The sequence below is a fragment of the Galeopterus variegatus genome, unplaced genomic scaffold, assembly GCF_000696425.1.
Source record: "Galeopterus variegatus unplaced genomic scaffold, G_variegatus-3.0.2 Scaffold2563, whole genome shotgun sequence".
NCBI lineage: Eukaryota > Metazoa > Chordata > Mammalia > Dermoptera > Cynocephalidae > Galeopterus > Galeopterus variegatus.
Genome location: NW_007728674.1, coordinates 191,860 through 218,591, shown reverse-complemented (window position 1 = coordinate 218,591; position 26,732 = coordinate 191,860). Strand labels below are relative to the sequence as shown.

The window sequence follows — 26,732 nt, the reverse complement described above, 5'->3', positions numbered from 1 at the left end:
ATCCACTGATGGACATCTGGGTTATTTTCACCTCTTGGCTATAGTGCTGATACAAACATGGATGTGCAAATATCTCTTTGAGACCCTGCTTTCATTTCTTTTGGATATATGAGGGTACTTCAGAAAGTTTGTGGAAAAATAGAATTGAAAGATAATTACGAATCTTTCCATGAACTTTTCGAAGTACCCTCATATACCCAAATGTGGGATTGCTATTTCATTAGCTTTTATCATATGTGAGTGTACTAATAGGCACCCTGTCTGCATTCCAGATACACTTTTTCTTTTCTTTTTGGTCTTTTTTGTGACCGGTAAGGGGATCACAACCCTTGGCTTGGTGTCATCCACACCGCACTCAGCCAGTGAGCACACCAGCCATCCCTATATAGGATCCGAACCTGCAGCGGGAGCACCGCTGCGCTCCCAGCGCCGCACTCTCCCAAGTGCGCCGCGGGGTCGGCCCCAGATACACTTTTTCTTACCACCACTTTCCCCTTGATAATCAGAACTAGTTGTCCTGGTACAGAAAGAACCTTTTTTACTCTTTGATTTCCTGGTATGAGGAGCTCCAACATAACCAGGTGACATTCTTGACTTCCATTTAAATGGATCCATGGCTGTGTCCCGTGGTGGAAAACATTTCCCTCTTGGGAATTAAGACTTATACCAACAGAGCCACAGTTTCTGAGACGGGAAGCAGATATTTCACTAATGGATCATTAATGGTAACAGTGAGATAAACAACTCCTATTTTCAATATTTGATTCTAAGACCTGTGAATCCTGGCTATGAGAGAAACAGCACCATATATTGACTACTGACTCAGAGCACATATTGTATCCTGGAGGATATTATCCTCATTCTACAAAATGTTGCCATCCAGCTGACACCAGGAATCATCAAAGGGCCATTTAACTATTTTGCATGACAGCTACTTCAGAGTGATGGGAAATGTGGTAAGAACAGTGAATTCTATGAGTATGAGACCATTTACATACTTGACTTGCTATAAAATGAGTTCCTGGGTCAGAAGCAATGCTGTTTGTAACACATGATGGTGAATAAGGTATTTTATAAATTCAGGGATGGTGGTTTTGTCAGAAACATTATGGTCAGGAAAGGAAAATCTATATCTGGAGTGTCTATCTTAGTTAGAATAAAGCATTGCCATTCCATGATGGAAGTGACTCAGTGTAATCAACCTGCTTCCAGGTGGCTGGCTGTCTGATCTCCCCCAGAGAATGGTGCCATAACATGGGCTCAGTGTTTGTCTTTGCTATTGGTGAATTTGACTTTTAATAGGGGTTGTAATTCAATCAGACTTGGTGAGTGGAAGTCCATGTTGCTGAGTCCATGTTACCTCTACCCTTGCTGCCATGATTCCTTTGTTCAATTGAGTAAGGACAAAGATGGCTGGAAAAAGATGGTGGCTGATATTCATAGAATGCTTCATCTTGTCCTCCTGATTATTATGACCCTCCTCTACTGAAGTTGATCTGGGCACAGTGCCCATTTGCAGAGGTCTGTTCACATACTCTTCCCCAGACAACCTCATTACCAGTTTTCCATTCATGTTCTTTCGAAGTCCCTGACCATTCAGCAAAACTGTTAGACTTTACCTATAAATTAGTGTGTTTTTCTTTTGGATATACAAGACTATTTGAAAAAGTTATTTGGTTATCTCTCATTTCAGGCAAAATGACAGTCACATCCACTAAGTGAAGTGGTGACCACTGGGAGGTTTTCTTTTCACCATTGTCCTTCAGAGCCACCCTTGAGTGGGGCTGTAGTGCTGCTGCAGCTGCCTACTTTTGAGTGGTGTCAGCATATCATACAGAACCCTCTATAAACCAAGCCCATTTTTTCCCCATTACTCGGCTGGTCAGAGGGAACTTTCCATGCATTCAGGGTGTGGGTTAAGAGAGAGAAGCAATGTAACAAGGATAAGGGCCCATGGGAATCTGGACTACTTGCCGATGCAACTTACTTGTGCGTTCAGACTTGCTTGAACCCAGTCTTGAATATACCACTTTCACTTGATGATAGAGTGCTGATGTGCATGCCCAAATTTAAGAGTTGCTGGATCAGACCATAACCATTTATGATGGGCAACCTCAGGTCACATGATAAATTGGCGGCCATGCATTTGGTATCTGCTGAAGACCAGTATCAAGTCCAAAGCCAATTTTCAAGAGGGAAATATTTGTTTATAGAGGATGGCTTGCTTTGCTTCAAAATCCTACAAGTTTATACTATATTTCACCTATAAGGACCTGCCAAATGCAATATACAAGGGTACTTCAAAAAGTTCATGGTAAAATAGAATTAAAAGATGATATGAATCTTTCCATGAACTTTTTGAAGTGCTCTAGTACATCTTGAATTTGAGTTATTGCTACTTTCTACTCACCCGGTCCAATCAGAATGATATTATCAACTTAGTTGAGAACTAAGTGGAATGTGATATTTTCTAGAATGGAGTGTTGATTGAGATTTCTACAGATGTGGTTGTGATAGAGGGCTAAAGTTAATATAGCTCTGAGGTAGGACAGCAAAGAAGATATATTGCTGGTGCTTCCAGCTGGAAGAAACTTGTTTTTGGTGGTCTTTATTAAAAGGATAGAACAAATAGCTTCATTCCAATTACCAGTAAACGTGTTGATATGCTCCAACAATGAAACTATATCTTTAACTGTAGCTGTATTTGGAGTCACACATGATTATGCTTATAGGAATTCACTATTTTTCCCTAAGATCTATATGTGTTCTGCACAGGCCCAGATAGATGAGTGGAATGCTGATAGGGTGGTAGGAGTCCCAACCCCTTTATCTTTCAAGTCCTTAAAGAGGCACTACTCTCTACAGTCTCTCCAGGAATGTGTCATTACTTTTGATTTACTTTTTTGGTAGGTAAAAAATTCTAGTGGCTTCCACTTCATTTTTTTCTTCTTGGTTTTCCTCTGTAATAGCCCTCACTCCATGGGTCAGGTAACCAACCAATATGGACATTATGCCAATTGCTGCATTTGTCTTTTCTAATGATGCATTCCAAACCAGGGAAATAACTATGGCATGAGCTGAGCTACTGGAAAGAGACCTTAGCCAAGACTCAGCTAATTACCTAACCTCTGTAAGCTCCTACCCTGACTGTCGAACCACAATAGCATATTAGATCTCCTTTAATTAGTATCAGTTCAGATTCAGTGTCCAGTTATCCCTGATAAGTGTAGTTAATTCCCCTTCTCCAGTATACAGTCATCCTGATAAACAGTTGCATGTTTCTTTGAGGACGGGTAGGAGAAAGCTTTGTAGTGAAATTTTTTGGCAGTATGTCAGAGTTCCTAAAGGGGATCTATCTTCTTTATTCAGGGAGGCCTGTGTCTGTGAACTAGCTCAAGTCTGAGAAGTGGTTGAGGGCCAATACTCTCTTTTGTGTTAAGTCCTACTTCTGGTAATCAGACCTAGAGCTTTCTACTTATGCAAATAAAACTTAGATTGACCATCTATTTTAGTTCTAGGAACACCACTATCAGTTAGCCAATGCCAGCAATCTCCATTGGTCAAACCATTTTGATTATTATTTTGATTCCATTGCTCATTATGGTAACTGTGTTCACTTTGTCTCTGGAAGTTAATTGCTACCACTTGGCCTGTGTCACCTGAGATCCCATCACTCTCATTGAATTCAGGGAACCCAGTTTGAGGGTGCCATTTTCTACTGTTATTCTTGGCCTTCTAGCCACAAAGAGCTTATCAAGTCACACAGAGCTCACTGAGGAGGTTGGAGCTCTCCCTACCAATGTATTTCTCAAGCCTTGGTAAAGGAAGTGTTTTTTGGATTCTCCTAAGGGACATGGTTAGGGAGCGGATGAGCAGAACTTACATAATAAATACTTTCCATATGTTAGAAAAATTATGAGCTATTTTCCTTAAACACTCCAGAATGGGCATCAGTGTTTGCAAGATAATGAAGATGTTTTATTTATGACCTCAGTGACTGAGACAAGTTAATATTCAGAATGTAGTCTGAGTTTGAAAAGTATAATTGCAAAAAAAAAGTTTATATTTAGTGCTTTTAGAATGAAAAAGGAATTATTTTAGTTATCAATTCATTATATATTAAATGCTTGGATTTTATCAGGTGAAAATAAAACCCATTTGAATGTTGATTTCTGTTTTCTACTACGTGATCAAAAATCAGCATTAAATAAGAGTATTTTTTTCCCTCATCTGTTCTGAGGATGAACATATTTTATGTAGATAATCTTTAAAAATAGCTGTCTTTCATCTTATATTCTCTCTCTATTATTTCTTAATAATTCTTCCCTTTTAGGGTCTTTCAAGAAACTGAAATAGGTAAGAGAATGGTTGAAAATGTGGAAAAGGTAGACTCACCTCATTCATCACAACTTAACTGTTTTTACTGTAGAACTATAGGGTGCTGAGGTAATAACACCAGCTTGAAAAACAGTGGTTTATATGAGTCATGTAGAAATATTTAGTTTTTGAGGTTTTCTAAAAGGAAACATTTAAATAGAAGCTTGGAACCTTTTTTTTCTACCTCAACCCCTTGTGGACTACTAATTCAAGAAAAGATTTGCCAAAGCACAGTCAGAGTTGAAGCCTCCTTAAAAGTGGGAGGGAGAGATTAAAACGGGGAGTGGTTAAATGAACATATAGACTGGTACCCATGTACAGTGACACACATGTATAGGGAGAGGAAGAAATAAACTCGAGAGATTTTGAGTCGATGTTACTGAAGTATAAAGTGTTCCTGACATATTCTGTTCTTCGTTTGGAATTTGACCTTTGAAAAGCCAATTATAAGTACTGTTCTAATCTTTTGTACTGCTCTTTATCTGTGAGTTTTTAAACCTTCCTCTGATAGGATAGCTTTAATAGTTTATTATTTTTGGGGCCATAGTGCAGTAATCAGAGTATTATTAGGTTAAATCAAGTCAATCAATAAGGGTCTTGGTCCAGAGTGACCCTTTCTTTTTATTTTCAAGCATTTTGTCATGTTAAGTGACCAGTATGTATTTCTTTTTATAGTAGATGTGGGTGGAACATAAAGCATATTTTGTAGTTCAACTGAACTTTATTGTATAAACATTTTCAGGCAAGAAAACTTTATTTTATGTAGAATATAAGAATGTGCATGGGTCAGTAAGGAGAGGGCATTTTGTCCCCTTACTCCTCAGCACTCATATTAAGATGATTTTATTCTTCTGAATTTCTAAGAGGAAGTTTTCTCCCTTATTGTAAAAACCAGCAGATTTCCCGAGTGTCCTTGAATGATTTATTCATGGCCTACTTGTGTAGTAGCAAAAGAAAAGAATTATACATTACATTTTTTATCTTGGGCAAGAAAGCAATTTAAAAAAATATATTTGGTAAGACCTTTAATAAAATTTTTAATGAGTTGTCTTTCCAACTCATACTCATTACGAAGAGTACTGTCTCTTGTATTATTATGTCTCAGAGCAGTGTATTTTCTTTTTTCCTAACTGGGATATGTGTTGTTTCCATATTAATTTTGGTTTTTAAGTTATATATTTTTCTGTTTAAGAAAATCTAATTTGTACCCATACTTAAGATAGTGAAAATTATACCTCGATAAATGTCAAAAATATATTAGTAACATTTTTCCCAAGACTAAAACACTAAGTATCACCAGTACTCTGAGATGAATAAAGGTGATTTATCATTAACTAAGAATTTTTTCCAGTTTTGTCTTTTTTTTTGACCGGTAAGGGGATCGCAACCCCTGGCCCGGTATATGGTCTGCATCACGCTCAACCAGTGAGCGCACTGGCCATACCTATATAGGATCCGAACCCACGGCCTTGGCGCTACCAGGGCTGCACTCTCCCGAGTGAGCCAAGGGGCCGGCCCTTCCAGTTTCTTCTTTCTTTCTTTCTTTCTTTCTTTTATCTCTGCCTTCTTTCCCCATCCCCCAACAAGTTCCAGTAATCGAATACTTGAATGGATGAATGATCTCATCTAATTATTTATTTACTTTCTCCCTCTTTTTAGACTATAAATTCTATATGGGCAGACTACATGGATTTTGTTCACCTCTGTATGCCTAATGCCTAAGATTAGTACATAGTAGGAATTCGGTAAAGTAGTTGAATGAATAAATGAATGAATAATAAAACATTATGAATGATTCTTTTTAAAAATTATCTTTGTTGAAAATGTGTTTGTTATATATTAAAATATTTAGATTATAAAATATGATGGGGAGAAATTATAACAGGAAAGGAAAATATTTTTAATATGAATATTTTTAAAATAAATTTTCTGCTTGTTTTTTCATACTGAAAGATTAGTGCAATAAGCAGTAAATTTAAAGTGGTTTTTAAAACTCAACTTTTGATTATTTTGGAGTAATATTTGGACTACATTCGACCATGTGACCTTGATTAACTCAACTAACTTAATTTATGGCCCAACTAAATTAAAGTAGTTTGAGGGCATAACATGGAATTACACATATTTTTCCAATGAATATCAGTTTTAAGGGTTTTAATTGAAACATGATGTGGGCTATGTAGATAATAGCATTTTTATTGTTTATTTCAAATTGTAACTTGAGAATTCAAAGGATTGAAGAATATTTCCAAGTATAACAAAACTATGTACTTTTGGGTTCAAAAATTATTATTTAAGCAAAATAGGACATTATGAAAGTCCCAACTGATCAGAAACACAAGGACCAAAGTAAGTGTACAGAACTCCTCCAAACAATGTTAGTATAGACTGTTCATTTAATTGTTGGATAACAGGTGCATACAAGCACTGTAGTTACTTAGGAGATATGGGGGAAAAATAACTAGTAACTATCATGTGGGTCTTTCTAAAGTTGAACTTGATATATTATGAACTTTAATTTGGCCACTTTTTTAGAATGGCTGTTAATACTTCGCTATACACCAGTATATTTGGAGAATAAGATTCTACTCAATGTTTCATAATGTCTTTTCAGCTCTACCTAAATTGTAATATCTCTGTTACTGTTTGCCTAGCTTTTGTCCCTTTGTGACTTTAAGGATATATTTTCATTCTGTATTTTTCTCTAGGCAGCCACAAGGACAAAGATAAACCTCCCAGCTTCTCTGTTGTGCTTGAGACTTTGAGGCGTACCTTGACAGATTACCAGAACAAGCTGAAAGATGCATCTAATGAGGTAACACTTGCACTGTTTGGCTGCACACATATAGCCTTCGGCCTGTACCAGTACGTATCCCTTGCTTGTTACAAAGGTCGAAAAGATTGGGAATGTTGAATTGACAGCTTCACAGATATAAAAAAAAATAAATTGTCTGTCACTGTTCTTTCTTTAAGTATGGCCTAAAGTCAGGTCTCACTTATGATTTTGTAACTCTTCAGTCACACTATTATTTTCAGAGTTATAAAGGCTATCACTTTTGGGTCTACATAATTTACCTGTTTTAATTTAATTAAAAAGCTATGCAAGTCATTTAGGTTAATATGTATTGCATTTTAATGTAAATGTGTTTTTATGACATTTGGAATAGCTAGTAGAAATTTAGATTTTGTCAATATTTTAGGTTAAGATTTCTGTAAATTGTAGAAGTCTTAATAAAAAAGAGAGAAATTAGTTTTTATTCTCTAAAGGGAGTAAAGTGTTGTTAGAAGTTTTTAAGAACAAATCTCTGTTTGATGTAGCCTGGAAGCTTTTAGTTTGCTGATTGAAAAAGCTCATGTTTCTATTTATCATCTCATTTGTATTGTTTAAATGTGTGAGTTGATAATTTTCTTGGGTATTAAACTGTTTTATGAATTCGTGCTTTAAAAATTGAAGAGTTTTTCTAGTTACATCTTGTCAAATTAGCATATGAAGTAATTACATTAAATACAATTAGTTAGCAAAACAGCAAACAGATTGTTCCAGCCAAAGACAAGTCACATTGCCTGGAATTTAGTGTTTATTCTTCTGTTTATCTCTTTCTTTCATGTAATACAAAGGCCATAAAACCATTACATTTCACATTTCACATGAGGCTTATTTTATTTTAGTTTGGTACGGTGAACAAAAAAGGAAAAATGAGTCTTCTTAATACTGTCTGTAATTGTCCAAAAGGAATAAAAGAAAGTGACCATTAAAATAATCAAATTTCTATAAAGAACAAATATTGCTAATAAGTCTTTCCCAGTGAGACAAGACAACCTGTATTGTTAGTAGTTTATGAAACTCTTCTGAGGCCTAGGTCTGGAAGCTGCAGGGTAACTAGAAACATATTACCCACAGCGAATTGTTATTTGGGAGGATGAATGTCACATGATCCTCAGCACAGTTGAAAAGTCGACTCAGCAGGCTTTGGCTTAGTAATGCGCTTTGTTGTGAACCAGTGCCAGAGACAGCAGTGGGGAGACCAAGGGGGTGGCTGCAAAGAAAGCAAAAAGAGCAGTCTGACAGAAAGAAGAATGAACTGTCAAAGAAAATAAATCACAAGCGGTGCAGGACCAACTGATGACCTGCCACAAGCTTTCCCAGTAGGACTGCATGTGACTGACCCCGAGGTTGTCATATGGAGTGAGAGACCAGTGAATACCCTCATGATGTATAGAAAGAACAGTCTTATGCTCTGTTCTCTTTTCTTTCCTTATAGATGCCAGTGCTTCTGGCATTTTGGTCCGGTAGGATTTTAAGAATAAAGTTATATTTGTTTACAATGAGAATGAAATCATTTATCGAGACATCTAGTAAAAATACAGTAATATCACTGACATTTTAAGCTTGAATGCTTTCCATTCTTTTTAGCCATATGAGCTTCTGACAGAAACTACATAGCATTTAACCAAAAGAAATAATGTTTTTAAGACTCAATTACTATTGAAAAGTTCGTATTTAAATAATTGCATAAAAAGAATTAAAAGATCAACTTTTGAGTTACTCATCTTTGAAAAATGTAAAAAGGTACCTACATTTTCTTTTGTCAGCTAAACAGCATGAATGATGCTAAGGCAAAGGCATCTAATGAACTCGATTCTACCAAACAGAAGATAGAATCTCACACTAAAAATATAAAGGTATTATGATTTAGAACAACTTTTTCCTTTTGCATTAAGAAACAACTTAATTTTGGGGGGAATATTTTTAAGTAAAGATGTTTGTTGATCAAATAAGCTGTTTTTTCATTAAAAAAAAAAAACTTGATTGGGGATTGTTTTAGTTAAAGAAAAATTTATTCCCCAGATTTAATTATAATATAGATTCAAAAAATGATTAAAGATTTAGTGTTCAGCCTTACATACGTAGTAAACATATTTTATATAAACATATTCATATTTGGAATTAGTTTTCATCATCTTAGGGTGGAGCCATCGTTTTTACTACATCATGTCTGATAATGGGCTGAGACCATACCTGGTTAAGGTCCAGGAAAACAGTTTATTTTATTTTTTGCACTGGTTTTAGATGCTACATCTTTGCAAAATTATACTGAGGCAATTGTGAGTTGCTCAGCATTGTTGGAATTTTATTGTGTTGGTTCGTGTTGAGTTTGTCATGGATGCACTTCAATAGAATTTGTTAAAGAATAACTACTTAAGCAGAATTTTATGCTACATATTTCAGATTTCATTAGTATTTGGAATGTCATTGAAAAGTAAGTGTTCTTATTAAATACAAAAGATTTATTTTAAAAATGTTATTTAAATGTTATTTAAAAGTTTTTGAACTACCAAGGGGTGAGTTGAATGGAAAACTTCCTTCAAAGAGCTCTTTGGAATAAGCCATCTTACTAACATTTTTTGTAAATGTTCAAAAACAACAAATTTTCTAATTTTTGTCCTAAGATATTATACTTAGCAAATATATTCAGTAAAATATAATGTTTAACATTATAAACAAATGCTCACAATCATGATTCTTATATTCCTCAACACCAAATGCCATGATGCGATTCTTTTGTGTTAAAGCTTTGAAAGTTTTCATTATGTATTTTGTATTTGTGTTCTTCCACCCTCTTAATTGACCAGCCTTACTACAATCTCTTTATTTGGTATCTCCAACAGGAACTTCAGGATAAACTGGCTGATGTGAATAAAGAGTTAAGTCATTTACGCACTAAATGTGCAGACCGAGAGGCTTTAATAAGCACTTTAAAAGTGGAACTACAAAATGTGCTGCACTGTTGGGAGAAAGAAAAGACGCGAGCAGCCCAGTCTGAAAGTGAACTGCAGAAGCTTTCACAGGCTTTCCGTAAGGATAGTGAGGTATTACTTGAGACTAGGTGACTGTCAGGAAAGGCCTTTCACTAATCTCAGTTTTATACATTTAATATATCAGGTGATTGTATTTCTAGTCATATTTGAATTAATTCAAAAATTATTCAAAATCATTTACTTCATTACTTTTCTGTCATCCTGTAGTGAGAGAAATCATATAGTTTAGTCCTTCTATCACTTGTACAACTAATTTTCTTTGACTAATTTTAGACCATTACATCTCAAGCAGTTGTGCTCCTAACTGTCTTTTCAGGGTTTGCCTCCCTCCCCCCCCTTTTTTTTGTCTTTTTTCGTGTCCGGCAACGGATCGCAACCCTCAGTGTCGCGCCCGTACCGGACCGGGACCGGCAACGGGATCGCAACCCTCGGCGCTGCGCTCGCACCTCGCTCAGCCAGTGAGCGGGAACCGGTCTGTATGTGGGATCCGAACCCTCGGCGGGAGCGCCACTGCACTCCCAAGCTGCGCACTGTAGCAGTGCGCCACTGGGCCGGCCCAGGGTTTGCCTTTTTGCCAGTGACAAAATTATTCTTTAATTTCAGTGGTTCAGTAGCTTGGTATGGTAGAAAGAATGTATTTTTTGTAATCAGATAGACCTGGACTTGGATCTTGTTACTTCTATTTACAAACGATGTGGCAGTGGACAAGTCACACAGCTTAGCCTCTCCACATCTTAGTTTCCTTATTTGTAAAAGAGCAATAATATCTACTTTGATAGACATTCTCCTTACTCTTTATAATTATCAAGTATTAATACAAATTTTGAAAAATAAAAGTCCCAGAAATTTAAAACTTTTCATTTGCATGCCCTGGAGAGTTGTCTATCCATTTTTATCTTTAATGACTTCTTAAAGTATTATGACAAAAATTTCCTATTCTGTATGAATCTGTGCGAATGGAATTGTTATTTTATATTTTCTTTTACCCATGGGACATAGAGTTAGTCTAGCTAGTGGAACTGGTTTGTCTAAATTGTCCTGCATATTGAGTTCATTATTCCAACAAATATGAACATGAATGCCAAGAGAGTAAAAAAGGAAACATTTTTTTCCCACTCTTCTTACAGTCTGGGATTTAAATTGTGTCCACATGAAGGGGTTGGAATTATTCTACGCATCAGATAATGATTAAAGTAAAGGAAACTAGAAGCCTGACTGTATTGTAAAGTCAGCATGTCTACAGCATTGTGGTTGGGTTCAACATGTGTGAATTGATTTTGGATCTTGGGATTCTCTTTTCATGCCAAATGGATGATTGTCATGCTTGGTTTATCATAGCCCAAGCAAAAAGGACATAATGGCGACACAATGAATTATCCTTGAGGATGAACTTCCTTAAGGATAAACGTGACCACTTGGCAAAATGTGGAGGAGGAAGATTTAATGCCTGTACATTACATACATTTATTTAGCTGTAAAATAAGATTTTTAAACATCCCAACCCAGTTAAAAAATGCAAAAGTCATCTTTAACTGCTTATAAAAGGAAAAGGCATAGCATATTTATGAATAATCTTCTGATTTCTTTTTTTTTTGTCTTTTTTCGTGACCGGCAATGGATCGCAACCCTCAGTGTCGCGCCCGTACCGGCACCGGGATCGCAACCCTCGGTGTTGCGCCCGCACCTCGCTCAGCCAGTGAGTGGGAACCGGTCTGTATGTGGGATCCGAATCCTCGGCGGGAGCGCCGCCGCGCTCCCAAGTGGCGCACTGTAGCAGTGCGCCACCGGGCCGGCCTAATCTTCTGATTTCTTAACTTAGGTTTGTGGTTGTTACTACATTTTTAAATTTTTTCATTTTTAAATTATTGTATTTGGAAAGCAGTAAGGTGGCATATAGGGTGAATTTAAGATATACATTTTGGTATATGTAGAAAAACTTTCCCTGCAATTTCTAGTTACAAAATCTTTGCATATGCTGCATTCACTTTTTTTAATCTAGAAGATTAGAATTTTTATTTTTTCTCTTACATTTTCTCTTTTTAAAACTTTTCTTTTCCTGCTGATATATTAAAAAATCTTGAGGGAACTTATTTTTTTCTATGTAAAGCGTTCATTCTGTAGCTTCACAATTACCTTATCTTTGAGTTCCATGCTTCTGGACTTTATAGAGGCTCAGTATTTTATTTTTGGTTTTTGTTTTTGCTTGTTACTTTGTAATATTTAAACACCTACAAATGCCCAGTGTGCCAAATACTATATGAACTTATAAATGGAGAAAACAAATGAGGCCATCTTCCATATCTTTCATATCACAGACTACTTTGCCTCAGGGGCTTGGGATAGATTTCCCGTAAGTGGTAAGTAAACTGGAATCTCTGGAGGAGAAAGAAAGCTGAGTAATTGTGTACATGTGAAGTACAGATATTGGTATAACTTTTTGCTTATCAGAGTTGAATAATACTCTTTTCTGTACATTGTTTTTTGACTTAAATGACATCTGTTTTGGCAAATGTAAATACGAAATTATAGAATTATCATACTGACTTCCAATTAGAAGGGCTTATAAACAACTAGTCCGGATACCTAGTTACAGCTAAGGAAGCTTAGGACTGAATAGGTGTTTATTCAGATCACATCCTCATCAGCAGCAGAGCTGGAGCAGGAACCTAGTCCTCTGGCTTCTAGACTCCAGATTTTGGTTTTGAATACCAAGTGTAAGCATTTCCAGGTATTCTTTCTAATGCTTAGTTTTGAATATAAAAAAGTAATCAACATGACAGTATTCTGAGACTTTAATATCTGAATTCCTTTCTAGGTTTTGAAATAAATTTTTTACCATTTGTATTATGTATTTTACCTCTTACAATGTTTATATACAGGAATTAATTTTTCTTTTTTTCTCACAGGAGAAGCTAACCTTCCTTCATACCTTGTATCAGCACTTGGTAGCAGGCTGTGTGCTCATAAAACAACCAGAAGGCATTCTGGATAAATTTTCTTGGTCTGAGCTTTGTGCAGTCTTGCAGGAGAATGTTGATGCCCTGATCTCAGACCTCAACAGGGCTAATGAGAAGGTAACTGTCCTCAGGCACCAGATACCTCTATTAAATTCAGTGACATTTGTCCACATCACAGTATCATTAAGAGGGGCTGACATTCATCTTATTTCAAAAAGAATTTGGATGTTAATAATTCAATACCATTAATTATGGCTTGTCTACAACTCAGTTTGATGCCATTGCTGTGGGCATGTAAATGTGACTGAAGTCTGTATGAAGTCTCTAAGCTCCACTTTCTGTGCAGGACATGCTAATACTACTAGCCAGTATTAGCCACAGGGACCTAATTAAAAGAAAATAAATTAATCTTACTGATGAAGCAATTCAAAGAACTTAGTCATTTACATTAATAAACCAACTCTTTATGTTAGCATAAAATAGAAACAGGATAGTTATTCAAAAACATGATCTTAAAATTCTTTGCTTAAGAAATATGAGGTGTTATTTTAAAAGCACTTAAAATTTTTAAAAATTATATGCTTATGACATGTTTCTTGACATATAACAAAATGCATATTAGAAAATCCATTCCATGCTTTAGAATATAAGAAGTGTATTATTTTTTAGGAGAAAATGGTAGACTTTTATGGTCACTTTGCCGTTTCACAAGCCTAGCAATTCAGTCTTTCCAAAAAATTTTTTAAATTTAAATTTTAAAAATTAAATTATGGTTCTAGGCATCTGTAATTAACAATAATTTATTATATGTTCTTAAATAGCTAGGAGAGAGGAGCTCAAATGTATTTATCACAAGGAAACGATAAATTTGTGCAATGATGTGCTTGCTAACTACCCTAGATTTTATCATTACACATTGTATACATGTATTGAAATATAATTCTGTACACTGTAAATAGGTACAATCAGTAGGTTTCAATTAAAAAATAAATACCTTAAAAAAACCTTTTTTTGGTTATAGAAAATTAAAAGAGCTTATCCGATCAAAATATGCCACCGTCAAAGGTATTGATTCTTATCCTGAGCCTATTAAATTGGTTAGAACTGTGTTTTTGTTGTCTAGTTTCCAGATCTTAGTTGCAATGATATTTAATCTTAAGGGACAAGAAGAGAAAAACTATTTTGTAAGTTTAAAAAAAAATCTGTTGAAACAATAAAACAGCATCTTGGCCCAATTTTAGGGTGAGTTTCCTTATTGTTGTGCATTTTACCTTGGTCTTATCAGGCAAACACAGCCATATGCACTGAGAGGTAGGACTGAAAAATGAGGGAAAAATTGTGAGCACAGATGCTGTTCATGATTGTGAATGTGTGTATAATGAATTTGAAAGTTATCGAAAATTAAAATTAGTGTTTTAACCTTCTGAGATGGTATTATGTTTTTAATAGTTTTTCGTAGTTTCAAAACATCATTAATTGTCACACATTTCAGAAGATGAAGATTTTCTTTCAGGATTTTGAATGATTGGAACGTTTGGCATTATTATATGTAAAATGTTTACAGATTTGTAAGTCTCATTTAAATACTTCCTTTTCCATTAAGATATCTGAATAGCTTGAGCTTTGGTTCCAGAAGTAAGAATATCTCTCTTAATCTTCTCAGTAAAATTGATTATAGAACAAATAACTTTATTAGAAAGAGAAGAATAAAAAATTTATCTAAGTATACTAATGAGGCAATTTTCTAGTAAAATATGATAATTTGCCCTGCTAATTCCTCTTTCTTAATTTCTTTATTTACATTTTAACTTAAAATTTTTATATGATCTTAGGAAGAAATATAGTAGAAAATTTTGGGTGTTTTTTGGGAGAGGTGATGCAAAGAAATGGTTTGTGAGTGTATTGCATTTTCTGTTGCATTTCCCCACGTAGATAAGCCATCTAGAGTATATCTGTAAAAACAAGTCTGACACGATGAGGGAGCTTCAGCAGACCCAGGAAGACACCTTTAACAAAGTGGCAGAGCAGATCAAAGCTCAAGAGAGCTGCTGGCACAAACAAAAGAAGGAACTGGAGCTGCAGTATTCTGAACTCCTCTTGGAGGTGCAGAAGAGGGCACAGGTATGCTACCTATACAAAAAGCTTTAAAAAATGGGTTACTCAATGTAACCCTTTTCAGTGTTTTCTTTTAATACCAATGCCAAATCAGTTTAAAACTTTATGAGAACCTCATAGAACTTGTTTAGACATACACACACACATAGGTATGTGTGTGTATGTGCATGTAGGGATTATCTTTCTCTTAAGTTTGGAAGTAGATGGGTTTCTGGTTAAAACATCTCAGAATGCATTGATAAATTAAATGCTAATGTTGTATTTCCTTTATTTATTTTTAAAATATATGGTATGCTCTGCATTTTCTGGTACTGACGTAAAAGACCCAAACAATTTATTTTACTTTTTTAGTGGTACCGTTGACATACAGTGAATGCACAGGTCTGAAGTACAATTTGATGTTTAGATCAATGTAAACATCCATGTAATTATTACCCCACTTAGGACTTAAGCCATTTTTATTACCCCAGAATGTTCTCTTGTGTCCTCCTCCAGTCAGTTTTCACTCCTCATAGCCATTGTTCTGATGCTTGTCATCATAGATTAGTTTCACCTGCTCTTGAATTTCGTATAAATGGAATCATGCAATGTTTAGTCTTTGGAGGTTGGCTTATTTCACTTAACATTAATGTTTTGAACATAATGTCATTCATGTTGTGATATTCTCCTTTATGGTTCATTCTCCTTGTGGTTGAGTAGTATTCCATTTTATAACTACACCACAATTTGATGGATTGTGAGTTGATGGATATCTGGGGTGTTTCCAGTTTCTGGTTATGGTAAATAAAATTTCTATAAACATTATTGTGCAAGTATTTTGTCAACATATCTTTGCATTTCTCTTGGCTAACCACTACTATAGTTGCAAGGTCATGAGATGGGTGTACGTTTATAAGAAACTGTCAAAAATTTTTTCCAAGATGATTGTATCATTTTATACGAGGGTACTTCAGAAGGTTCATGGAAAGGTGTGAATTATCTTCTAATTCTATTTTTCTGTGATTTTTTTTTGAAGTACCCTCACATTTCTACCAGCAACGTCTGAGCGTTTTCATTGTCCTGCAATTTTAGCCATTGTAGTGACTTTAAAATGATATTTTTTTGTGGCTTTAATTACATTTTCTTGGTAATTAACAATGTTGAGCACTATTCATGTGCTTTTTGGCTATTTGTATATCTTCATTAGTAACATGTCTCTTCAGGTAGTTTGTCCATTTAAAAAATTAGGATGTTTGTATTTTAATTATTGATTTGTAAGAGTTCTTTATGTATACTGGATATACATCCTTTGTTATATGTATGTTTAACAGATATTTTCTCCCAGTCTCTCACTTGCCTTTTTGCTGTGGTTTGAATATGTCCCCCAAAGTTCACATGGTGGGAAACTTAATTCCCAGTGCAATAATGTTGAGAGGTTGTTGTGAGGCTGCCACATGGAAAAGGAACCAGAACACCCAACTGAGAATTTAAAAGGGGGTTTAATGGCCGGCCAGTGACTGTCCTCCAAGAAGGTTTTCGGAAGGGAGCAGCGCTGACTTGAAATTTAGGCGGTTTTTTAAAAGGCACATTTTACATTAGTCACACAGTTAAAATAGTCACACACTTACAGTTATCATATAGTCACACACACACACACACACACATACCCTCCTGGTGTAAGGAGGGTGTTTGGGGAGGCTTAGTGCAAGCTGATAACAGAAGCTGAAAGAAGCCAGTTAATCGCTCAGGGGCAGCTTGAGTGGGGATCATCAAACAAAGTTCAGACTTTTCCAAGTGCAGGCTAATATTTAGCTTTTAACCTTTATTAATGGGTGCTAAAGAGCCGAGGGGGATTTTTAAACAATAACATTTTTTAAGCAATTCAAACACTATTTAAACTTAATTAATCTACCTTGTCCCACAGCAAACAATAACAATTTCAACTTTTTGTTATGAAAATTTTTATTTATTTATTTTTCCTTTTTGTCTTTTTTACTGACCAGTAATGGGATTGCAACCCTCGGTGTTGCGCCCGCACCGTGCTCAGCCAGTGAGCGGGAACCAGTCTCCACATGGGATCCGAACCCTCGGCGGGAGCGCCGCTGCGCTCCCAAGCGGCGCACTCTCCAGTGCGCCACTGGGCCGGCCCCTAACAATTTTTATAACAAAGTTTAAGCAATTCAGACACTTAATAAATCTACCTTGTCACATAGCAAGCAGTTTCACAGAAACAAATTGCATGTTATGAAAGTGGGGATCTCCCTATGTCATTTCCAGCTCCTCTTTAGGAAGGAATCAAGTCATTGATTCTTCAGTACTTAATTTATTATACCTGGTATGTAGGACAAGGAGTTTAATTGACTGTACCCATTCTTGGATGTAAATAATGAGGCGGGAGACCAGGCAAGGTCCGATAGTGACTAGGAGGAGGAAGAGGACTAGGGGGCCTGAAACTGCTGTTATTAAAGTCTTTAACCAAGGTGACCAAGAGAAGAAACTCTCATACGAATTTTTGTTGTTATTATATGACTCTTCTCTTTCTTTAATGTGTTTTCTGACTAAGGCAAGGCTGTTCCTAATGACACCTGAACGGTTGGTATAGAAACAAGCTTTGCGGAGGGCTACACATAATCCCCCTTCTTTAAGGAAGAGCAAGTCCAGACCTTGACTATTTTGTAGGACCACCTCGACTAAAGAGTCTAGGGATTCTTCTACTCTATTTACAGATTTTTCTAACTCCCCTAGGTCAATGTCTATTTGGTGGCTAAGTTCTTGAAGATCTTGTTTTCCTGTTACTAAGGCAGCAGTTCCAATTGCAGCGGACCCAGCAATGCCTGGTCCCACTAATACAGGAATGAGGATAGGTACTGCTCTTTTGGTGATGAAATGGTGGAATCCTGTCTCTCCCTTATAATAGTATACTTGGGGTATTATATATGCCAGAATACACATTTCAGAGACATTTGAAGAAGCAAAATACTGGATAGAGATACAAGGGGTTAATCCCATTAAGCAGGCAAACCCAGGTGTTAGCAGGAGCAACCAGGTAAAGAGGAGAGGAGAAAGTTGTCTGATCAACCGTGTGGGTCTGGTTACAACTGGTGTCATAAGGGGATGTAGACAAATTATAGTTTGGGGAGTATAAGCAAAACCCTTGTCCCTGGATGCCACCAAGCGTTAATTTAGGTGTACGACCCCAAGGGCAAAGTCATTGCTGGTCAATATAGGTTAAGTTCAAGCTCCTAATAGAGGAATTATGACTTGCTGAGTCAGAGACGTTAACATCACTTATAGCTAAGCCTATGTAATAAGGGGGTTTAGGATCCAAGCACAACCAGCAACTCCGAGTAACATTTGGGTCGGTTAAATTCAGATAGTGGAACAAGGCATCAATAGTATTAACAAGGGGATTTTGGAAAGGGAGGCGGGACCAAGGGGTAGGCTGATAGGGAGCCCCAGGTGGGCCAGAAGGAGGCCTGTAAAGGGACTTATTGTTTGGTGGAAGGAGGACGGGAAGTTGGGGCAGTAGATCTTTATTAGGCCCTATTGGGGTATATATTGGAACTTCTCCCTTCATTTCAATAGTAAATTTAGCTCCTGTTTCTCTGCCGGAGATATATAATCTTATGCCCCATGTTTTTCCCTTCTCCCACTCACTAGGTAGGGGTTCCAAAGTATAACAGTAAGGTTCATAGGATTGCATTGGTTCACAGAGCATTCCCCAGTAGGGGCTTGTCATCAAGCCAGCCGTATCCAGGTGTCTGTATGTGTCCAAGAGGCTTCAGTCTCACAGCCCCAACTGGCACAGTAGTATTGGTCTTTCCCCTGGCAGGAGGAGCCAGCTTGCAGCTGGGGATGCATAAAATTCTATGCCCTGTGATCCCCTTTCTTTATATCCACATGGGGGAGGTACTGAGATCAGCTTAGCTGCCAGTTCATTGGGTCGGGGACCCTACATTAATTCACAGAGATCAACTAGGAAGGTTGGGGCCCCTGAGTTAGTAACATTCTTAATAACTTTTTCCATGTCAGTAGCCCTTAACTCCCAAGTATAATTTTTTAGGCTGATGTGGGTTCCCCAATACAGGCATTGCATAGTGAAAGACAATTAATACAATCAAGGGGGCAAGTGAGACGATCTTATCTTTAGTGGGTCTTCTGGTGAGTGCTGAACTGTCCATCTCTCCTGGAGCTGTTCTGGGTCTGATGAGTCCGGTTTGAAGGCCTGTTTGAGGTGGGTGTGATGTATCCAATGGCTCTTTCCTGCAAACTTTACAGCCATTGGGGTGGTCAGGACAATCGGGAAGGGTCCTTGCCATCTGGGCTCAAGGGTGGATGGGTGGTGGCATTTTACACAGATGAGGTCCCCTGGCTGTTGTGAATGTGGCGTCAGGTTTTTTGTCAGCGGGGGGGGCTTCTTGAACCAGATGATGAATTTGGCTTAGCACCTGTCGAAGGGCTTGGAGAGACTGAAATAAGTTGTGATTAGTGATTTCAGCAAGTTTTTCATCCCTGAGACGTGGTAACAAATGGGGTGGCCTTCCAAACATTATCTCATAAGGAGTGATTCCTTTTACATAGGTGGTACATCTGGCCCATAGTAGGGCAAAAGGAAGGAGATTCACCCAGTTTTTGCCAGTCTCTAGCTTTAGTTTGGTAAGAGCTTCTTTTAAGGTTCTATTCATCCATTCTACCTGTCCTGAACTCTGAGGCCTGTAAACACAGTGTAACTTCCAATCTGTCTTTAATGCTTTGATAATAATTGAGAAATTTGGGCTGTAAAAGCCGGACCATTGTCAGACCCCAAGGATATAGGCAGGCCGAATCTGGGAACAATCTACTGTAATAACTTTTTAAGTGTTATCTCAGTGGTTTCAGACTTTGTAGGAAAATCCTCTACCCAACCCGAAAAGGTGTCTACAAACACCAAGGGATAGCAGTACCCATATTGTCCAGGCTTTACCTTAGTGAAGTCAATTTCCCAATGTTCTCCAGGACTGGATCCTCGTGCTCTGGTTCCTGCAGGTACCTCAGACTTTTGTCCTGGGTTTATTTGGGAGCAGGCCTCACAGCATCTCACAAAGTCTTTTGTTAGTTTATCCAATTTATGAACATAGTAATGTTTCCGCAACAATTCCGTTAGCTTAGTATCTCTGAGGTGTGTCCCCTGGTGAAGCTGTTCTATTAATAGTCTACCTAGAGCTTTGGGTAGGTAGATCCTTTGATCTGGCAAAACTTTCTGTCCTGCATCATTATCTGAGGTGCCCATTGCCTTTGCATGAATGATTTCTTCTTTTGTATAGTGTGGGACTGGTGGTAATTGTGGTACCGGTATGACTGCCATGGACTTTGTTGGCCCCACTAGTTTTAATGTGGCTTCCTTTGCTGCTTGATCAGCAAGGGCATTTCCTTGGGCTTCAATTGAATCATCTTTTTGGTGTCCCTGGCAGTATATGATGGCAACCTTTTTAGGATACCAGATAGCTTCCAGGAGAGCCAAAATTTCCTCCTTGTTTTTTATGTCCTTTCCTCTTGATGTCATTAATCCTCTTTGCTTATAAAGAGCCCTGCGTATGTGGGCTGTAGCAAAGGCATATCTACTGTCAGTAGATACAGGGTGGCAGACACTTATCATGTCCTGTAAAGGCAAAATGGGAGACAACGTAGGGTAGGGAAATGCTGGATTGAGATTATCTCCTAGACCTGTTAGAAGAAATCTTACCCACGGTTAGTGATATACACTCAACCGACAATACACAAAAGACAGAGACAGTGGCCACGTTCAACACTTAAACTCTAAACCATTATTGGGACCAAGGCTTAGTCTCGGGGGTCCCTGGACTTGGGAAGTTCATGCTGCATCCAGCCTTCCACACGGTCCTACATCAGAGCTCTGTTACCACACCACTTGAGATCTCAAAAGCTTACAAAGCTTACCTCTCACACAAGTTTTTAAGCCTACCAAGCTTACCAAGCTTACCTCTGGAGGTCCACAACGCAGAACACTGGCCAGGACACAAAGCAGTAAGTCAGCAAAAACCCCAATGCCAATTGAAAAATTTAATCTGTGGCGAGATTAGCCCTGGCCCTGGGAGGGGAGCTCCCCCAGGGAGGCTCGTTGCATTGCTCCTCATCTGGAGCTTTTCTGATCCCTTTAAGTGAGCGACAGGAAATCTCACTGGGGCCCCAAATGTTGTGAGGCTGCCACATGGAAAAGGAACCAGAACACCCAACTGAGAATTTAAAAGGGGGTTTAATGGCCGGCCAGTGACTGTCCTCCAAGAAGGTTTTCGGAAGGGAGCAGCGCTGACTTGAAATTTAGGCGGTTTTTTAAAAGGCACATTTTACATTAGTCACACAGTTAAAATAGTCACACACTTACAGTTATCATATAGTCACACACACACACACACACACACACACACACATACCCTCCTGGTGTAAGGAGGGTGTTTGGGGAGGCCTAGTGCAAGCTGATAACAGAAGCTGAAAGAAGCCAGTTAATTGCTCAGGGGCAGCTTGAATGGGGATCATCAAACAAAATTCAAACTTCTCTAAGTGCAGGCTAATATTTAGCTTTTAACTTTTATTAAGGGGGGCTAAAGAGCCGAAGGGGGATTTTTACACAATAACATTTTTTAAGCAATTCAAACACTGTTTAAACTTAATTAATCTACCTTGTCACATAGCAAACAATAACAATTTTTATAACAAAGTTTGAGCAATTCAAAGACTTAATTAATCTACCTTGTCACACAGCAAGCAGTTTCACAGAAGCTAATTGTGTATGTTATGAAAGTGGGAGTCTCCCTATCTCAAGGTGGGACCTCTAAGAGGTGATTGGGTCATGAGGACAGAGTTCTCGTGTATTAATGCCATTATCACAGGAGTGGGTTAGTTATCTTGGGAGTGGGCTCTGGGTAAAAGGATGAGTTTGGCCCCCATCCTCTCTCTGTCATGAGTGCTTCTCTTGCTCTTCTGCCTTCCACCATGGAATGATGCAGAAGGCAGTCGCCAGATGCTGGTGCCATACTGTTGGACTTTCTAGCCTCCAGACAAACCAAATAGACATCTACTGCTTATAAATTACCCAGTCTCTGATATTCTATTATAGCAGCAGAAAACAGACTAAGACACTTTTCATTTATTAGTATTTCTTTTGATGATCACAAGTTTTAAAATTTTGATGAAGTCCAACTTATAAATATTTTTCTCTTTTATTTTTATTTGCTATTTTTATGTGCTATTTAATTTGATGTAATCTTTCTGTACTCCAAGGTCGTGAAGATAATCTCCTATAATTTCTTCTACAAGTTTTATAGTATTAGCTTTTATGTCTAGATCTGTGATCCATCTTAAATTAGATTTTTTTTATGTGTGTGTGTGTGTGATGTTAGGTAGAGGCTGAGTTCATTTTCCCTCCTACATTTATTGTTCCCATACCATTTGTTCAATACTTTCCTTTCCTAACTGAATAGCCTTGGTACCTTTGTGAAAAAAATAACCCTATTTGGGAACCATGGATTTGTTTTTCATTCATTTAGTTTTGCCCTTTCCAGAATGTCATATTAATGAAATTATACAGTATGCAGCCTTTTGGGTCTGGCTTCTTTTACTTAGCAAATATATATGGGATTCATTCACATTGTGTGTATTAGTAGTTCATTCAATTTCAGTCCTTTATACTGCTGAGTAATAACCATTGTAGGGCTGTATAACTGTTTCATACTTTCTGATGGGCTTTTGGGTTGTTTTTATTTTTTTTTGCAACTGTGATTAAAGATGTTTTAAACATTCATAGAGAGGTTTTTGTGTGATCATAAATTTTCATTTCTATGGGGTAAATACTTAGGAGTCTGATTTCTGGGTTATATGTTACATGTATATTTAACTTAAGAAACTGTCAAATTGTTATCCAGTGTGGCTTTACTATTTTGCATTCTCACTGGCATTGTAGGAGAGTTGCTCTGCATCTATGCCAGCATGTAGTTTCATTGTTTTCTTTGTTTTTTAATCTTAGCCATTCTAGTAGGTGGATAATGGTATGTCATTGTGGTTTTAATTCACATTTTCCCTAGTGAATAATAAAGTTCAGCATTTATTTATACGTTTATTTGCTATCTGTATATCTTCTTTGGTGAACTGTTTGTTCAGATCTTTTGCTCACTTTTTAATTGGGTTGTTTTCTTATTGTTGAAGTTTGAGGGTTGGTTATATATTCTGAATTCAAGTTGTTTGTCACATATGTCAGATATGTGATTTGCAAGTATTTCCTCCCATTCTCTTAAGCATTACTTTTGCAGAGCAAATGTTTCAAATTTTGACAAAGTCCAACTTATCAATTTTTTCTTTTATGGATTGTGTTTTTGATGTCACATCTAAGAACTTTTTGCCGAAGCTCATGATCACCATGATTTTCTGCTATTTTTTCTTCTGGGCATTTTATAGTTTTAGATTTTACATCTAGGCCTATGATCAATTTTGAGTTAATTTTTATAAAGGTGTGAGGTATGGACTGAGGTCCCCTTTTTTCGTCTATGGATATTCAGTTATTTCAGTACACTTGTTGAAAAAGATTATATTTTCTCTATTGAATTGCCTTTGTACGTTTGTCAAAAATCAATTCTCTGTATTTGTGTAAATCTATTTCTGGACCTTTTTTCTTTTCCTTTTTTCAACACTATACGGATTTAAGTACTGTAACCTTTTAATAAGTCTTGAAACCAGGTAGTATGAGTCTTCCAACTTCTTTTTCTATCAGTGTCTTGAACTCACTCATTTTATTCTAAATCTGCAAGAAGGCATATCAAGTCACTTTTTGAAATAATGGAATCAGTCATCACAAATGCTAATGTTTTAGGAGAAGCTCTCACTGAAGATTTTTCTCTGAAGGATTTGTAACACCCTAGGCTTTGATCCATATTTCTGCAAATTGAAACTATCATTTTCATTATTCCTAAAAGTACTTTAATATTATATATTGGCATATATTCTGTATTATTTATGTACATATTTGGATTTTCATCAAATATGAATTTCTGCTGTGTATTCAATTATTTTAGTTTTGTATTTGGTGAACTACTATTATAATACATATTATAGGATATATAAATTTTATTTTAGGAAATTTTGTTATGATTAATTCTAAATCTCTGCTTTCCCCTGCAAAGCTGCAATATGAATAAAAGTATTTTTAGTTTGTATTACTTATTAATGCATTTCAAAAATTATGTTGATAAGGACATGAGGGAAAATAGTCCACAGTTGTTGTGTAGGACTGTGGGTTGTAGAGGATGTTTGGTGTCAGATGAACATAGCCGTTAGTAGAGGCCATCTGCTGGGAAACAAATGATTTGTCTATAGAGCCCTCTGTTTATTCTTTGGTTATTGTAAAGAAATGGTTAGTAAAAGACAGGTAGTTAAATAAAAAAAAAATACTTGGGATTGAATTGCTTCTATCCAAAAAAATGTAATAGAGTTATGTGCAAGATTTTTGAATGTATAAGTTTTAAAACAATTAATGTATGTGCTACTAGATAAATGAAACTTGTAGAGCAGACACCCTGGTTTTAGTATCACAGCATGTTTTTAGTTTTAGGTAAAGGATACTAGCCACATGGCTGAGTAATTCTAGAATTTAAATGCATTGGAACTACCATGTAAATATATCTCAAGTGTCTATGCCTACTGAAACATCTGGGCTGAGTGTCACATTATGTTCTGTTTTCCAACTTTACTTTTCTAATCTTGGTATTTATTGTTCTTATTTTTTTCTCTCTGAAAAAGATGAAATTGCTGGAACAAGAACTTCCTTTCTAGAAGTAAAGGTTTTTCACTATCAGTTAAGTAAGGATAACCCTTGATATAATGTTTATTGTAAACACTTTTTTATTTGATATTTTAATAAAATCAGGTAATTTTAGAATGGAGAACAAAAATCAAATTCAGGTTTGCTGTACTACATTGCATTTTATTCCTTTCCTGTTGTGGTATTTAGAGTACATTTAGCAAGAAACCCAGGTTAGTCATAAAAGTGTTATTAGATGTTGAAACTTTGTCTTCATAATTAAATTTCAAAAATATTCAGAGATAAAGTGTAGCTTGTTGGTATTGTTGGAGGTGATAGTTCCTTAGTGTATACATGCTGTCCTGAAGTGATTCCCAGAGAGTTAGTTGCAGTCATGTGCACACTGTGTTCTGATGGACTGTGAGTTGGTGGGAGTGGGCAAGACAGCTCTAATGAAATTTTGGAAAAGGCCTTTGACTACTCTTCAGATAATTGCTTTAGAAATTATTTTTGGCCGGCCCGGTGGCGCACTGGAGAGTGTGCCGCTTGGAAGTGCGGTGGCGCTCCCGCCGAGGGTTCGGATCCCATGTGGAGACCGGTTCCCGCTCACTGGCTGAGCGAGGTGCGGGCGCAGCATCGAGGGTTGCGATCCCGTTGCCGGTCCCTGGTACGGGCGCGACACCAAGGGTTGTGATCCCGTTGCTGGTCCCCGGTACAGGCGTGACACCAAGGGTTGCGATCCCGTTACCGGTCAGTAAAAAAGACAAAAAGGAAAAAAAAAAAAGAAATTATTTTTTGTTAAAAATAGTGCTATTGATTAAGTTCTCCTAATGCTTGCTTGATAGATTTTTCAATGCTTTTGCATACTTCTGCATGCTTCCTCTTACTTGAGCCCTACCACAGCCATGTGGGATAGGTCATTTAAACATCATTTCTGTTTTACAAATGAGGAAACTAAGGTTCAGACAGCTTATTTGTGCAGCAAGGAAATTCTAGGGACAAGATTAGAATGGAGATATCAGCTGTGAAATATTGAACACATTGCTTGGCATTTAGAAATTACAAAGTGAATGTTATGGGCTGTTTTAATACATCATCATCATCCTTATCTTCCTGTCCTTTTTTGCTTAAACTATAACACTTTCTTTTAGAGATATGTACTATTTTTTGTATATAAAGCAACACCTGAAAGTAGGTCTAATGACATCTCAGTTTCATATTGCTTGAACTCACATTTGTAAGCAATTATTGATTAATAAATAATTAAACATGATAATGTATGAAAAAGCTCTATAGTGCCACATTGTCAGCCATCCAGAAATGGTAGTTCTCTTAATTCCTATTTCTGTTAGAATTTTTTTTCCCTGAGAAACTTAAGTTTTAGTACGCTATATTATAAAGTTGCTACTGTAGGTAAGAATATCAAGATAATTTTTACATAGTTTAGTTAATATTAATCAAAAACATTATATGTATTAACATTATGTGTTCTATACCAGATATATAGGACACTGTGTTTCATGCGGTGGTATTAAGGGGTAGAATACATAGTCCTTTCCTCAAAAAGTATAAAATTTAGTTGGGGTGGCACATGAAAAATTAAATAACATAAGGTTTATCATAAGTTGTACATAATTAATTGCCAAAAGAATGCTGTAAGTTTATTTGTTTTATTCTTTTTAAATTTATTTTTATTT

At 36.7% G+C, this 26,732-nt stretch overlaps 1 protein-coding gene across 1 annotated transcript in view; it reads left to right on the top strand.

The window, feature by feature from the left end:
- The window catches only part of CCDC171 (coiled-coil domain containing 171), a 168,659-nt gene that overhangs the window by 37,349 nt on the left and 104,578 nt on the right, over positions 1 to 26,732 (top strand). The window contains exons 4-8 of the mRNA XM_008582311.1: positions 7,086 to 7,192; positions 8,971 to 9,060; positions 10,048 to 10,248; positions 13,104 to 13,271; positions 15,087 to 15,275. Coding sequence (XP_008580533.1) covers positions 7,086 to 7,192; positions 8,971 to 9,060; positions 10,048 to 10,248; positions 13,104 to 13,271; positions 15,087 to 15,275 — 755 coding nt within the window. The remainder of the gene's footprint in view (positions 1 to 7,085; positions 7,193 to 8,970; positions 9,061 to 10,047; positions 10,249 to 13,103; positions 13,272 to 15,086; positions 15,276 to 26,732) is intronic.